General features: G+C 34.4%; 1 protein-coding gene across 8 annotated transcripts in view; it reads left to right on the top strand.

Moving 5' to 3' along the window:
- The window catches only part of AMPdeam (AMP deaminase), a 443,168-nt gene that overhangs the window by 219,009 nt on the left and 206,242 nt on the right, over positions 1 to 17,917 (top strand). For all 8 annotated transcript variants that reach the window (XM_090412444.1, XM_090412451.1, XM_090412439.1 and 5 more), the window contains one exon: positions 10,642 to 10,771. In XM_090412444.1, the coding sequence (XP_090268570.1) occupies positions 10,642 to 10,771 (130 nt within the window). The remainder of the gene's footprint in view (positions 1 to 10,641; positions 10,772 to 17,917) is intronic.

Below are 17,917 nucleotides of genomic sequence, written 5' to 3'. Positions count from 1 at the left end.
AATGCATATTGATGTCTTTATTAAGCCCCTCCCTCTCTCTCCCCCGTTAGCAAATTTTTACATGGAACACTTTGAAAACAAAATACTTACCACAGTTACATACAAGCCACAAGTGTGGTTACGCTATGTAGATGATGTGTTTGCCATCTGGCCCCATGGACAAGACACTTTGGATGCTTTTGTCACCTACCTAAACAGCCAACACTCCAAAATTCACTTCACAGTAGAAAAAGAATCGAATAACCGTTTACCATTTCTTGACACATTAGTCACCCACCTTTCAGATGGATCACTATCTTTTTCTATTTACAGAAAGCCTACACACACAGGAAGATACCTACATAAACAATCACATCATCATCCAGTCCAACAGTACGGCATTTTAAAAACACTTATACACAGAGCCATAGCCATTTGTTCTAACGATACAGCTCTGACCACTGAACTCCAATACCTGTGCCATACATTCTTAGCCAACGGCTACAATCTCTACAAAATAGATAAAATACTACATAGGCCCATTACTCTGCCCTCCCCTAATGCACAAGAATACAACATGACCATTTCTATTCCCTATATCAGAGGTACATCGGAAAAGATAGCCAAAGTATTGTTGAAACATGGCCTTCGCACCACTTTCAAACCTCATGTCACGCTGGCAACTCTGATCCACTCGCCTAAGGATAAACTTTAGCATACCCAGGAGTGTATGAAGTTCCTTATGACTGTGACTTGAGCTATTATGGGCAAACAGGAAGATCAGTGAACATCCACCTGGAAAAACATGAAAGATACATTCGCTACTATTACTATGGCAAGTCGGGACCGGCAGACCACACTTTGGACACTCCTTCACACAGGATTAGATGGAGAAAAACGAATGTGCTATTTAGGAGTCATTATAGATCTGAAAGATTATTTTTTGAGTCAGCAATGGCTTTGAAAAATTCTCTCAACCTTAACAAATATGGTTGCATTAATTTGCCAAAAATTTGGGAGACAGTTATCCTAAGAAAAACTCCTGGATAGCTGCTTTTTTTTTTTTTTCCATTAGGGGTGCCAAAAATAGGACTTTAGATCTTTTGTCTTTTGCAGTTATATCGTTTCACTCACTCGCTGTCGCGTATACAAGTGTTTTGTGCTGTGATGATGCTGAGTTGAAAATCAGTGAGATATAAGTGTTAATAAAACATCTTTATGATAAAAGTGTGTGTGGTGTTGTTAATACTGTGAAAAATAATCATGAATAACCATCAACACCTAGGCTTATCTGTAACATTTTGTTTCATTAACAAAATAACTGGTTTATTTTGTTAATGAAATTATATTGGGAGAAAAATACAACTAATTTTTTTTTTTAAATATTGTCTGTTACATGTGTGCTTACTCTATATGTGTGTAAAGTTAATATTGAATTTATAAATGAATGCATTGATTTGATTAAAAATTTATTTCTCGGATATGATAACTGTAATTTAATTTAAATGTATTCACGAGACAAAAAACTAGTGTGTTTTCTTGTGCACTTCAGGTGTGTGAGATTTACTGTTTTCAACTAAAGTGCCATATCTATAAAATGTAATGGTGGCTCATTTTTCTAGCTTCTTGACCAAAATGAAACCAGAAGTTTGACCCATAGTTGAGCATGCATGGAGTGAAAAGAATACTATAATACTGCTATGAGAGAGACAAGGGAATTTTTGGAACTCAGTAGTGAATATTTATGAACTCTTTCACATAGAAAATGTTTAAAGTCATCAATTGTTGTTATGGCAACGTTGATAGGACAGTTGCTTGGAAGGAGATGCAGCAGGTTGAGTTTTTAATGACTTTGTTTTTTTCTGTCTTTCATATAGGAAAAAAAAAAGCAAAGTTCTGAACTTTTAAGGGGGTTAAAATGGAAGAAAATAAAGATGATTGGATTACATTATGACTTTTAGAGAAAATTGGCAACTAAAATTGCAAGTATTTTTGAGATTCCTTAAAAGAGAATGCTACCTAGTTGTCAAATTAAAGATTTGATTTCAAATACAGAAGTTTTATTTCCAACCCTCTGGGAAATAAAACTTCTTTAATAAATTTGTTGGCAGCTGCCAGTGATCAAATAACCTGATCTGTGATGAGTGGATTTCTGGAGCCCTGCTAATACTCATGTACCACATGTCTACAATAAGAATTATAAACATGTTAACACAAGAATATTTTAATGTTTGCCAAATATTTCAGTCGGAAACTAACAGACTATCCTCAGCGGCTTGATAGGAACAGTTTTTACAAGGTGGAATACAAACAATTGATCATTCAAAAGTAGGACAAGCAGCATGATGTTACATTGCTAAGCATTCAAAAGAGGTAAATTTCATCAGAGTAACGAATAAATTATAGGTATTAATTCACAGTTTCATATAACAATCTTAATTTATAAATTCAATTAAAGACAACATTAAACTAATGTAAGAATTAAAGGTCTCAATTAAAAAAAGAAAAAAAAATTATATTTTTTTAAGTGTGTTATCCAGATTAAACTTTCCCATATTTTTGACAAGGATATACAGTCATTTCAATTCAAGTTAGGACATTGAAGTAAGGCCTCAGCACTCTTTATGAATAAGCATTCTAATTTATAGCAACATCTGTGTAGAAGGCGAGTCTTGGACCAGAGAATGTTGTGGCTTGTCTCTATCCTGTGCTATGCCAATCCAGACGTATCTGATTTGTTGTGAAGAATGTATGATTGATGTTCTTTTATTCTTTTTTTCTATAGAGTGACCGGTTTGTCTAAAGTACGACAGATTGCAGTTACAAGGAACTTGATATATCGCAGGCAGACATAGTTGAGCGTTTATCTTTAGAAGAGGGGAAATAGGTGGGTATTTTGTTAATAGGGATATAAGTGGCTGTTAAATCATATTTCTTCAGAATTCTTGAAATTGGTTCTGAAATCCCAGAAATATATGGAATTGGAACTCAACATATTGATTCTTTGTTGTTCTGTATTGGATTGTGGTAATCGAACAGATGTGTAGTTTTTTTTGGAGAAGCCATTTAATTTCATGTGATGTTTAATAGTTGAAAGTTCCTTCTGTAATTCATGGGGAGTTGAACAATTAGTTCTAGCTTGTTGAATTAAACATTTTATGATTCCTGTTTTTTGATAAGGATGATGGGCAGATTGTTCGAGAATGTAACGTCCAGTAAAAGTGGGTTTTCTGCAAATTGTTTTTGTCAGAATACCTGAAGGTGAGCAGATGAGGAGGATGTCTAAAAAGGATAACTTGTGTTTTTCAATCTCCATGGTAAAACTTAATACGAAGCTGTAAAGAATTGATTTTGGCTAAAAAGGAAGGTAAGGAATCTCTGTTGTGAGGCCACATTGAAAAGATGTTGTCTATATATCTCACCCCAAAGGTTGGTTGAGGGAATATAGATGAAAACAAATAAAAGTTGGCTAAAGCAGGTGAATGTGGACCTCCCATGACTGTTCCTTCCACTTGGTTGTAGAATTTGTTTTGACACAAGAAATATCTAGGGTGCATCATGAAATCGAATAATTTTACGATATCTTGGGAAGATGTCAGCAAATAATTGTAGTCTCTTTCAGAGGTACTTAGTATATAGAGATTTGATATCGAAGCTCACCATAAGATCAGTAGGTTGTAATGAGATATTTTTTAAATTTATTTAAGAAATCCGAAAAGTTTTTCAAAAAAGAGCATGATTTGCCTATATGTGATTTCAATAATTTTGCTAAATATTTGGCTGTGCGATAATAGGTGAATCAATACAGTAAACTATAGGACGGAGAGGAATGTCTGTCTTGTGAATTTTAGGTAGACCATAAAATCTAGGAGGTCTTGCAAAATGTGTTTTTAACCTTTTTAACCGTGTTCATTTTAGAAATTATGGACTTTACAACTGTGTTATAAATAAATAACACTTTTAATTTCCCGACGTTTCGATTTTCGTATTAAGATCATCATCTGGAGCATATACAAATATAGAGGACAAACTGAGTTACATTACATACAGTAAGCTAGAGAAACAATGATTTGATCATAGGTTATTCTACTGGCATGACCTCTAGTGGGAAAAAAAAGATTTTTAATTATTTAGAAACTACATCAAGCTAAATTCTATTTATGATAACATGAATAAACGTTCTTTCTTATAAATAGTTTTCTTTCAGACAGTCCTACTGTAGATAACAGGATCCTAAATCAAAAATAACAATTATAATGCTAAAAATAGGACATCATTGTTACTGAAAGAAAACTATCTATAAGAAAGAATATTTATTCATATTTTCATAAATAGAATTTAGCTTGATGTAGTTCCTAAATAATTAATTTTTTTTTCACTAGAGGTCATGCCAGTAGAATAACCTCTGATCAAATCATTGTTTCTCTAGCTTACTGTATGTAATGTAACTTAGCTTGTCCTGTATGTGCTCCAGATGATGATCTTAATATGAAGATTGAAACGTCAGGAAATTAAGAGTTATTTATAACATGGTTGTAAAGTCCATAATTTCTAAAACGAATGCTGATCAACGTGCAACACTAAAAGAAAGGTTTCTATCATGTCTGCATCTAAACTTATCACCTTGTCTAGAAGGGAATTTAATTTCTTCAGTTGCCTGTTGGTGGATTCATGATCAAGTTCTTGGTATGTTGAGCGATCTCGAAGTAAAAGAGAAATTTTTCTTCTGTACTTTGAAGAACCCATAATTACTGTCGCTTTCCCTTTGTCTGCTTTAGTGATAACAAGGTGACTGTTGTTTCTTAAGGAATGTAGCACTTTCTTTTCAGAAAAAGATATGTTGGAAGAAGGAAGCTTGGCTTTGAGTAGCGTAGAAGCAACTACTAGGCAGAGAGAATTAGCCTTTTCATTGGAGAAATGACTAAGGTTCCTTTTGATGTTAACAGGAAATGTAAATAAGGAACTTTTTAGGGACTATAGCAAAGTCATGTCCTTTTGAGAGGATGAGTGTTTCATTTTCATTAAAGGGCAACTGGACACATTGATGACCCAATTATTTGGAACATGGAAAGGTTTTGATTTGTCTAGATACAAGGACATCAAATTTGCAGTTTAGATGTCAATTCTGTTTTTTATATGAACGTTGTATAGAGCGTTTAGCCACATTAAGAACTATGTCGGAAAGTTGTGGGTCTAAGTTTGCAGAGATAAAGGTACAGAGATCAGCAACTTGACGAATGTTAATAGCAAGATCATGTTTAGCTGCTCTGAGTTGATTATGGATTAAAGCTAAGCTGGTGTTCCTGTAGATTTTTTGAGTTCCAGGAGATTTGATGGTTTCTTTTATCTTAGCGAAGTTAGGAATAATCTGATTATTGCGGCATTTTTTCAGAAAAATGATCCTCACTCGTAACTTACCTTGTATTACAGATAGTTTACCTATTTTACTGGTTTTTTGGTAAAGTTTTCCCAGTGTAGGAACAGAATTCTATTCTTGAGAGACGCTTGTGACATTAAGAATTATAAACACGTTAACACAAGAATATTTTAATGTTTGCCAAATATTTCAGTCTGAAACTAATAGACTATCCTCAGTGGCTTGATAGGAACAGGTTTTACAAGGTGGAATACAAACAAACAAACAATTGATCATTCAAAAGTAGAATAAGCTGCATGATGTTACATTGCTAAAGTATTAAAGAGAGGTAAATTTCATCAGAGCGACGAATTTTTTTTAAATTGAGAACTTTAATTCTTACATTAGTCTACAATGCCATTGAACCAATGGTTTTTTTTTTTTTTTTTTTGTGTCAAATTCATTTTGCCATGGATTCTATTAACTTCTTGTCAAATTCTTCCTGAAGCACTTGAAACGATTTAACAAACAATTCCGGGACAAACACTCTGTCAATCATTTTCTTCAGATGTGGGAAATGATGGAAAGATTTCTGCTCCAGATGATATATCCATAAAGGCAGCTTCTCTTTGAATGAACTGATCGAATTTATCATCATCACAATGTGTTTATCCTTTCCTTGGAGTTCCGAGTTCAGAGAATTTAATTTTTCTATAATATCCATAAGGAAACCCAAATTCATTACCAAAAAGGATCACTTAACTGCTCATAGTTCTGTCCTTTGGAACTGAGAAATTCTTTTATATCTTCAATCGAATTCTTGACGATTGAAGAATCTTTGAAATGATTGAAATCTTGAAAGTACTTCTCCTTTGCTTAGCCAGCGAACTTCGGAATGAAGAATAAGATTTTTAATTACATCATTGGCATTCTTATTGAAAGACATAAAGAGATGGTACTGTAGAGGAGAGGCTCTAATTGAGTTTATTATTTTCGAAACTCTTTTCATAATGTGACCGAAGGAGAGAACTTTACCGCACAATGCTTCTTGATGAATAATGCAACGGTATGATGTAAAGATTGGAAATGATTTGTCCTCCCTGCAAAAAACAATAAATCCTTTGGAAGTGCCCACCATTGCTGGTGGGCACTTCCAGCGATCACCACTGATGGACTCCATCAGTAGTGATCGCTGCTAACTTGCTTATAGGGGAAATCTATTATTTTGATGTATTGTTTAAATGTATGATAAATTTCCATTCCTCTTGTTTGACCATTCATTGGCAATAATGTTAACAGCTTCTCCCTAGCAGAAAAGTCCTCAAATACCATTCTTACTAAAACAGCCAATTCTGCTGTATCTGATACATTTGTTAACTCATCAGATTGCAGAGATAAGTATTCACATTTTCCTAAATAATTTTTCAGTTGGGCTTGCATGTCAAGGGAAATTGAGCTTAATTGCCTTGTGATTATTTCATTTGAAAACTCTGATATTGCTGTCGTAATTTCTTGTTTGTTTTTATATCCCTCAAATAAAGAATGTGCTCCTGCAAAAAATGCCCCTTTTATCAATTCACCATCCTGATATGTCTTTTTCCTTTTTGTTAAAATGAGGAATTTTATAAGAAGCAATGGTGGCATTTTTATGCTTTACTATTGTTCTAATAAAAACTAACTGTTGAGATGTAAGTTTTGACTTTAGTTCACATACTTTTTTCTTTCTCAGTTCAGAATTAAAAGGATAGTTGTGTTCAAACAAGGAGTGATTAGCTCCACATTGTTTCTTCATAACTGCAACAGAATTGCCACATACCAAACACGCACATTTGTCTTTTATTTTAACAAAGCATTAATCTTCTTCCCATTTACATTGATAATTATATATTTTCTTTTTTTTTACTATTCACCTTCATTTTAGAGGAGGAGGATAACCTTTTAAAACCCAAGAACTGCTCACAAAGATGCACTCAAACTTACTTGATACTAACTTTTAGCTGAAGAGTAAAATTTGAAGAGAAAGACTAACTTCTGTTAACAAACTGAAACGGGCAACTTTTTATGCAGGATCTTCCCACGTTGATCTCCCACCAGTTGATTTCCCACAATAAAATATAGAATAACAGAGAATTCTATATGGCTCAGCAGGCACCTCTGGATATGTTGGTGGGTGCCAAGGCACCTAAAAGCATAGGGTTGGTAACCCCTGCATTAAACAATAAAAATTTGCAGACTTCAAACTTAATGGAAATATCATATTGCTTAAATCCATTTAATGCATTTTTATGCAGTGTTTTTGAGAAGTTGAACAGTTGATGTTACATGAATTTAATCAAAAATTATTATGTTCTCTTTGTCTTGCTATCACACAAGCACAATCACCTATTTTAAAATAAGACAATAGTTATTTGTTTAGAAGTTGTCTAAAAAAGTGAGACTTAACTGTTTAGTCCTTTGCAGACCTCTTGATATACTAATTGTTGCTAATATTAGTCATGCAAAGTCCATGTGTTCAATTGATCGTGACTCCCAGCCAGCATTTGTCTTGAAGGCATAGATGAACTATCATGCCTTCCATACTATGAGCTTAGTACTGTGATTGCATATGTGCAGGTAACTAAACTAGTATTAGTATTACTTCCACGCCTCCATGTCGTCTGAAGACTCATCACAGGAGTTCTGAACACTCGCATCACTCAGTGTGGAAGTACTTACCACCCACTCTAGCAATGCATTCCACTCATTCACCACCCACCAAACAAAGAATCTTTTCACTCCCTTATTCACATGAGCATAATGGGCAATGCAAGAATGACTGCTCATTCTTGCATCGCCCATTATGCTGTGAAATAATCTCCCTATATTTCATAGGCTTCTCTCACCAACTTACATGTTGCAATCATATCATCCTTCTCTCTACTAGACTTTGAAGACCACATTTCCCTCATCTGTCCTCATGCTTTATCTCAAGAGTCCTGAGAGAGTTTGTTATTTGCTTCTACACTCCCTCCAATGTTTCCTTATTGCCACTATAGCCAGGTGACTACATCTGCACAAAATTGAGGCCTAATTAGTGCTTTATATATATATATATAATATCAGTGTTCTTTGCATTAAAGTTGCACTTTTCTGAGTAATCCTTACAACTTTTGTGATGTCTCCTTAACTTCAGTTCCCTATCCACCAAGATCTCCAGATTTCTTACCTCTTCTCTACCTTCTAAAGCAAAGTTCTTTTCATATGATAAACCTCATTCCTTCTTCTCTGGCAAAGTGCATAAACTTGACATGTATCAACATTGAAATGACATCCCCATTCTTCAGCCCAGAGTACCAACCTATTCATATCCTCTTGTAACATCGATTAACGGTAATGTTTTTCTCCAAGGCAATAGAAATCAGGATAAGCCACATACATGCATTTCATGTGAGTTGGGTTTGTGCAAATGGAAAGATAAAAATAGAAAAGTGAAAAAATAAAATAAAATAAAATAAAAAAAAAAAATATATATATATATATATATATATATACTAAAACTATATACTGAAAATCACAAATTTAAGTTAAAATTGTCTCTAATCCATTGGATTGCCCTGAAAACTCCACAGTGGGCAGTCTTGAATAATATGATTATATGATTGATGGTCTATTGATTAGCACTACAGTCCCATGTTGGGGATTGATGTAGACCCCACATCATGGTAGCACATCTGTCATGGCCTGTCCTCAGGTGGTTGAGTGTGTTCCATTGCCGCCTGGGCAGATCAAAACCAGTGGCCTCTATTGTGGGGTCTGTAATGAGGTGTCCATTTTTTATTGTTGAAGTAAGCCAGTGATTTTTCCATTCAGTTTCAGGAGCATATGTATCTGGTTGCTGATTTTTCCAGATCGGGTTGTGGGACTTTAAGCGAATATGGTAGACCTTCAAAATGGTAGATTTTGAAGATCCTCATGAATGGGTAAGATGTTATTTCCCGTACATTTTATCTACTCTGTTAGTGGTAGCTTTCTTCCTTATGTCTGGTGGTATGATGTTAGCGAGTGTTGGTAGCCACTCAACAGGTGTAGATTTTATGTGCAACCTGTAACGATTCTAGATATCATTAAGTTGCCCGTCAACCTTGCTGACATGATATTTTGAATACCACACTGGAACACAGTATTCTGCACAGGAGTACACTAGAATATGGGAGCATGTTAGCTCCCCCCCCCCCAGCCCAAACACACAAGCTTCTTGATGATATTATTCCTAGTTTTCAGCTTTTGGCAGACATTTTCCAGGTGTTTCTTGAAGGTTAAAGAGCGATCTAAGGTGACTCCAAGATATTTTAGTTGGGGGTTGTACTTCAAAGTCTTCCCTCTGAATTAGACCGTCAGCTGTTTATCAGCTTGATGATTATTCATGTGAAATGTGCAAAATTCACTCTTACAGGGATTTGGGCAAAGGTGCCACTTGGTGTAATAGTTGTACAGAACTTCGAGGTTAGAAATGAGCACAGTCTCTGCCTCTTTTAGGTGTTTAGTCTGAATTGCCAATGCCAGATCATCTGCATACTCAAACTTTCGGGAGGAGGTTTGTTGCTTGCCACTAATGTATAAATTAAAGAGGAGCGGAGCTCGTGCATCTGAACTCTCATTTTAGGAATTGTCTCAGTTCTCTATAGCACAGACAATTATTTCATGTTAGAGCAAACTTATTATTTTGCCATAGCAAACTATACTCCTATGGTTAATGAGTTGTCTATTGCAGACAATAATATATGTTAGGGACCACAAGATGGCAACACTTGTCAGTCATCTCTTTGTTGGATGCCACTTATCATTAGTTATAGTCTTCGGCCAGCTATCTCTGATTGGCTACCATTGGAGACTGAACTGCCCACTCAGTCTCCAAAAGTTAGATAAGGCTAAAATGGCTTTGTGTCTCGGTCTCTCTCTCTATAAGGGAATAAAAGGCATCAGCTGATTTTTTTATTTGTTTTTGTAAAAAAAATTTAACAACCAGTGCACAGTAACTACAACCCATCACTACTTGAAGGACAGTAAGATGCCTATAAATTAGATATGAATTATAGCTTTTGCTCAGTTCAATAAAAAGGTCTTCAAGTATATAGTGATTTACAGCATAAGTAGTGCAAAAACTTAATATGGTATGTGACTGATTTAATTGATTTTGATATTGCTTTTAGTGTTACCTGTGAAGACTTTGTGATTGCATGAGTATGTGAAGAATGTAATAAAATATGCATTCATTTTTATGATAACGCATAATTTCACAACTTTTCGTGTTTTGTTTTTTTAATCAGGAAATCTTTCTGTTATCGAAGGCTAAGTTATTTATCCTCAAAATATCAGCTACATGTATTATTAAATGAGTTACGTGAATTAGCTGCACAAAAAGCTGTTCCTCACAGGGACTTCTACAATATCAGGAAGGTATGTCAGAAATCTTAATCTCCTTTTTTTTTTTGTTTGATTTTTTTTCAAAAGATTTTTGCTTATTTTTGAAATAATAAAGTTTAGTATTTAAATAATTGGAGCTCCACTTGGAACTCTTACAGTTAATTTTATAATCATTTTCCTATGACTCTACAGTCCAAGTCTTGCATACTATCCCTCCCCCCCCCAACAATACTTGTTATATGCAATCTGGAATTGCATGCACTTTGCTGGGGATAGTAGCACTTCATGAGGAAGGCTGTTTTAGAGCACAGAAGTACATGGAAAATAGGAGAAACAAGTTCAATGCAGTTGTAAAGAGATGTTGAGAAGCAGGAGCTTGTATGATCTGTAGAAAAGACAGAACTGAAACAGATTATCTATGAGATGGTGGTTGAAGTGAGCCAATGAGAAAGGGATCATCTGTCAGCCAAATTACTCTTCCCTGGGCAGCAAGAATTTTTAAGATTTTTGGTGCACCACATTAAACATGTAATCGGTATGCTAAGAATGGATGGATTTGTGATTTGTAAAGTGAAAAGTAGCAACTTGAATGAAAAAGGATGCCCACCTTTTTAGAAGCTATAAGAGGTGATGTGATGTGTTTATTCCAGAAAGAGCAGAGGTAAATATCAGCCTAAGAAGAGAAATCTTATCTTGTGTATTGAAGGCAAGTTGGGATCCATTTTTGTGAGAAACACTTTCTCACAAAAATATTAATTTTTGTGAGGAAGAAAGCAAAACAATGTGTTTGGCAGCACTGAGGATAACAACAAGATGGTTATCCTCACCCTGTTGAAAAATTTTATGGGGCGAAATATATTTTTACCTTTCTCTCTTTGTAATCCTATCAAGTTGCACCTTTAGTAAATCATTTCTCTACTCTGAGTGATTTGACATTTAATTTCAAAATAAAAAGACTTCCAAATCCAACTTGCACACATTGCATCCCAGGATATCATACATCTTATCGTCCAAGTTAACCCATAACTCGTTAAACCCATTAAGAGAACTGAGTCTTTGCCCACCTTTATAGTGAAAAGAAAAATCTTTAATTTGCAAAATAAACACAAATATATATGTCAAATGAATACAGCTTAACTATGCAATATATTCAATCGATGACAACTTCAAACAACATGCAAAATCCTTCTTTCTACTTAGTAGCTTTCAATTATATAAGCTAACAGTTATTATTCTATGTATACAACAAAACTTCTGGAATTCTCTCTCTTTCTACAGAACTTTTATTCCTTCTTGAATTCACAAAGGAGGAAAACTAATACAAGAATCAACATAGCCCAAGAACTGCTTCCTATATAACTGCAATATTAATCAGTTCAATTCATCTTGCATTCCAGATCATGAAACACTGAAGAAAGGCATATCTTGTCTTCATTTAAGACACTTCAATAACTTGATTCACTTTCTATATGAAATTAATAGCAAGTTCCATTGAATAATTTGTTATTAAAAATTATGGAAACAACTACCGTGTTAAAGTAAAACTGTAATTAAATATAAACCAAGATAATCATTCAACATTTTGACCTTCAAGGTCAAAATGTTGAATGATTATCAAGGTCATCATCTGGCATATACACACATATATACAAGGAAACAAGCTACATTACAATCTACATGTATGCTAAAGGCACAGCAATTTGGTCAACCTTTAAAATCCATCGCCTGACCTCTGATAAAATGAAGAAAAAAAAAAAAAACATAAATCCTACTACATTAAAGCTAGAGTTCTGTTGTTGTTATTATCTATTTGGTTACAAATCATTAAGAGAGATATTAATTTGTCAATAACTGTAATTATTGCTTAAGCGTCCTGAAGTAAGGGTTTGCTGGAAAACTTGAAGAACTTAACTGGGCTGAAAGTGTACCATCCAAATTCTTGGGATTTTTATGCCACCATTGTTTAGATTTGGATGGTTGATCAAAATTTCACCGGCTTCTCTAAATTTGTGTACATAAACTTTCAACTTCAATACCAGGTTTTTGTATGATCTAAGTATGATTCTACACCAAGTAAGCAAACAGACACCTAAGTCAAGTTTGCGGCTGCACGTAGTGCAACACTAGGCAACTGGTTGTAAAGGTGGAGTGAGCTCTGATCACTTTCCTTAGAATTTTCCCCTAATGCAAAGCACATTTCCTTGCAGAGATTACTTGTTTGTTTCTTACTTGTCTGTTTGCTTACTTGGGAAAAAGGATTAAAAACCTAGCTTATAAAATTGCTTGGTATCTTTAACATAATATATACCCAAGGTAAAAAACTTTCTACATCTTGCTCTCATCCTGAGATTTTTATTTAATGAGGTCAAAGCACATTATGACAACTTGTTTAGGTAAAATTTATATAAGCTCTGTATTACTTCACCCTTGGCATTTTTTAGGTCTAGCTCCCACTGATGAGACCTCAATAAAGGTCGAAACTGGTCTGGGTAGTGACCATTACCTTAATGCATAGCATCATACATCTCCACAAGGAAATGTGCTTTGCTTTAGGGGAAAATTCTAAGGAAAGTGATCGGATCTTACTCCACCTTTACAACCAGTTGCCTAGTGTTACATAAAAGTTCAAATTTTAACAGACAAAAGATCTACTAAAGTAGGTCTTGGGCATGGACAGAACCCTTCTGTCCATGCCCAAGACTGGCTAACTTGGCTATGGCTGAGGAAAGATCCTTCAGCTCCTCACGTCACTGATGGGAATCAAACCTAGGACACTCCTTCCCCAGGCATATAGTTGTGAAGCGCATAGCGACTAGGCTAACTGTGCAGACAAACTCTATATAGTTCGTAAATAGTTCAGGCACAAACTTGTTTGCTTACCTTGGATAAAGGATTAAATCAAGAATTTTTTTTTTTTTTGGTATCTTTAATTTATCGTATAACCAAGTAGAAAAACTTCCAACAACTATTTTGAGAATAATTGTTTAGCTGATAAATATAATTTTTATGGCCAACAATATTTAAAAGAAAAAAAGGTCAGAAAATAATTTGACATTCATGGAACAGATTTGTTTCTAATTTACAACATAATATATATAAAATAGGATCCAATACATACAAATAAAATTTTGAAGCATATCAGTTCAGATATTACAGAAAAATTAAATACAAGCAGTGAATTAAAAACAACAAGTTCTAAATATTTCTTCAGAATTATGGACTGATAATTATAAAATCAAAAACAGCTGGCAAATAGATAATGAAAATTATAGATATAATAATGGAAGCATTAAAAATTAGTTAAAAAAAAACAAAAAAAAAACAGGGAAATCACCCAAAGAAGATAAAGGACTCAGAATTATATAAATATGCGGGAATAAGATTTAAAATCACAACTTACAAGTGGCATGACTGGTTAGACCTAAACATTAATTTCTGTGTTTATTTACAAATGCTAGAAGCATCAAAAATAAGAGAGATTAAATGATTTTGCTGATTGAGTTTATTCACCCAAAATTGTTGGAATAAGTGAGACAAGTTGGAAAAGAATGCTATGCTGATGGGAATAGAAATGGAAGGATACAATGTTTTTCATAAGATAGTATGGACAAGGGAGTAGGGGGAATTGCTGTTGATGATAGCTAGTGAATTATGTCTTCACAAAATGGAGATGTGAGATATGCAAATAGTAGCAGTGGTTTTGAGTCAGTATGGTGAGAAGTGGAGTTTGGCATGAAGAGAGAATTAATCATATGCTGATATATTCCATGGAATGTGGAGGGTGTTGATGAAGAAATGTATAAGCAATGTGGGTTAGTGAACAAGGGAAGGGTGATTTTAATTATGGCAGTATAGATTGGAATAACAAGATAGCATTTTGAAATAAGAAAATGAATTTCTTGTTCTTGCGAGACAACTGTCTTAGGCAGCATGTAAAGAAGGGCACACGGATTAAGTTTTAGATCTGATAATTTCAGCAGAGGATGTGATTGTGAGTGAAGTTTCATACATCCGTCAAGTTGATAAGAGTGATCATGATGTGATCACCTGCGTTGTGGCTAACCATATGAAGACTTCTGTGGGGAAAGGATATGTGGAATTACAGGGCTGGGGATTATAAAAATATTAGGAGATGGCTTGGAACTATAGCATGGAATGAGATGTTAAGTGGGAGGGAGATAAATGCTGCTTGGGAACTGACATAAAGATATTTAACATCAATAAGCAATTACATTGTAGTCAAAAGACTGAAAAAAAGTAGGTGTCAAATCAGTGAATGAAGGATTCAGCAAGAAATTGCAAGAATGCATTTTGGAGGCAGCACAAGATGAATAGTGGTAGTAATCCATTGCATGAGGAGTATAAAGAGCAGGCTAGGAAGGTTGATTCATTAAGAATAGCAAATCAGACAAAGAAAAACTCTAGATTTTATCAGATATCTGGCAAGTAGAAGTAAGAATGATTATAGTAAAATGATATTAATGGATGAAGATGGTGGAATAGTAACTGCTGTTTCTAAAAAGAAACATTTTATTTAACATATTACAAAAAAGACAAATACCAAAAATAGCATCCTAATAGCTATTATAATATGTGACAATAATGAAATAGATAAGATTCAACTCTGAAAATTCATCTTAGAGAGAAATAAATCAAGAAGTCTGACAAGGATGTCTCCTACCAGCAATTGTTTAATATTTATTTAAATAAATAATAAAATAGAATAGAAAAATCATCACAGTATTAAACTATTCTTGAATGTGAATTTAAACACCACTACTCTTACTGATGAAATGATTAGGTAGTAAATACAGACTCTGAAGATAATCTTCAGAAATCTATTCTCTATCTAAAAGAAGTAGTTGAAGGAGATTAAAGACAATGGCTTTTAAAGATCAATTACAAATAAAATATTAATCCTTTTACATATTTACAATGCATGATTTCATTTCATATGAAGATGAAAAGGGTATAAATAAGAAAATTAAAAATACATAAAAGTAATAGGCATAATAAATTCTTTGCTTAAATCCAACCTGATACAAAAGCATACTCGACTAAAAGTTTATAATACACTAGTTTTACAAACTCTGCTATATTATTATTATTATTATTATTATGAGAGACCTCCAGAGAGGCAGAGACTCATCGAGGGAAGCTACATACTACGCACACCAGCTATCATACTTATTCTTGAATTCATTCACACTGCTTGCACCCACAACATCCAATGCCAATCATGCACCACCCCTCTCAGAGAAAAATCTAACCCTCATTCCCTTCTTAGCGGCCTTCATTCTCAGCTTCCAAGGATATCCTCTTGTCCTTTCCCTGTCCTCCATAAATTGAAAAATTCCATCAATTGAAATCCTGTATGACCCTTTCAGAAGTTTGTAAGTCTCAATCATATCACTCCTCTTTCTCATGTTTGCTAGTGTCTGCAGTCTACAAATTCTCAATCTGTCTTCATAATCAGTATTCCATAATCCAGATATCAGTTAACACTCTCCTTCACTCTCTCTCCAATATATCAGAATCGCAATGGAGACCAGACCCGTGTACAATAGTCCAAGTGAGGTCTTATCGATGTCTTGTAAAGAGGCAAAATGACATTCTTATCTTTAAATGTGAATGTTCATTTCAGCATTGCAGTTATTTTTTGAGTTGTATTTGCAATCTTTGCCACATGGCCCCTTTACTTCAACTTCCTATCTATTAACATTCCAAGATCCCTAGCCTCATCAGTTTCTTTTAGCCATAATCCCACCAATATAATATGACATTGGATATCTAATCATGCCGAAGTGAATGACTTTACATTTACTGACATTGAACTGACACCCATTTTCCCATGCCCACAATTCCAGCCTATTCAAATCATTCTGCAAAGACTGCATATCAGCAGCATTCCTGATTACCCTACATATCTTTGCATCATCAGCAAATAGCTGTATGTTGCTTGTCAAATCCTTCCCAATATCATTAATGTACAGATTGAATAACAGTGAACCAAGCACTAATCCTTGTGGTACACCACTTGTTACCTTAAACCTTGCAGACTCACATCCCCTGTATACTACTCTTTGATATCTGTCAATCAGCCATCCTTTTATCCATGCTAATATTCTATAACCCAAACCCATATTCTCCAATTTATGCAATAGTCTACCATTCTATAATTCTATCAAAAGCCTTAGCAAAATCCAAAAGTATCATGATGTATCCATTCCCCCTTGTCTAGTTCAATGGTAACATTGTTATAGAATGTGATCAAGTTGCTAAAACATGGCCTTCCCTTAAACCCATGTTGTTCATTCACCATCAACCTATTTCTGAATGTGAGTCCTAACCAATTTTTCCAAAATCTTCACCACCAATCTTGAGATATTAATTGGTTGATAATTGGATACATCGTTCTTTGCACCACCTTGTGCAATGGAATCACCATACATTCCTGCAGAATCTTCCCTGTTCTGAGACTCATATTAAACACCCTGGTCAAAGGAATAGCCAGTTCAGCTAACACTTTTTTTAGCACACTTGCTGATATCTCATCAGTCCCTATTGCTGAATTCTTGTTCAGTTTGTGCAACAGCTCTAATACCTCATCGTCATACACTTGTATTTTTTCATCCAGTGAAGAGGTAGCAGTGAGCTCAGTGTTGCATTCTCCTATAACTATTGGAAATAGTATAGCAAAGTGAAATATGGTCAATAAAAGAAAAAAAGATTAATAGTAGCTGAAATGAAATTTATAAAGAAAACAGCAAAATTATTATCAGAGACCTCCAAGAAATTGAGGACTCATCGAGGGAGACTATACATTACCCAAACCAGCTGTCATACCTTTCCTTAAATTCATTCACACTAGATGCACTCACTACCCAAAAAGGCAAACTATTCCATTCATTCACTGTTCTGTGAGATAAAAACCTAGCTCTTACTCGTTTCTTGACTGCAAACAGACTTATCTTCCATGGATGCCTCCCGTGTTCTCTCCCCATTTTTCATATAATTAAAAATTTCATCAGATGATATCTTATTACACTCATTCAGAAGTTTATAGATTTCTGTCATATCACACCTCTTTCTCCTGTTAACCAGAGTATGTAATCCACATACTTGCAATCTGTCCTCATAATCTAAATCCCATAATCTTTGTAACTCTTCTTTATCCTC

This window comes from Typopeltis vanoorti, chromosome 2, assembly GCF_054136105.1.
Source record: "Typopeltis vanoorti isolate ZY-2024b chromosome 2, IOZ_Tvanoo_1.0, whole genome shotgun sequence".
NCBI lineage: Eukaryota > Metazoa > Arthropoda > Arachnida > Uropygi > Thelyphonidae > Typopeltis > Typopeltis vanoorti.
This window is presented reverse-complemented; position numbering and strand designations above follow the sequence as displayed.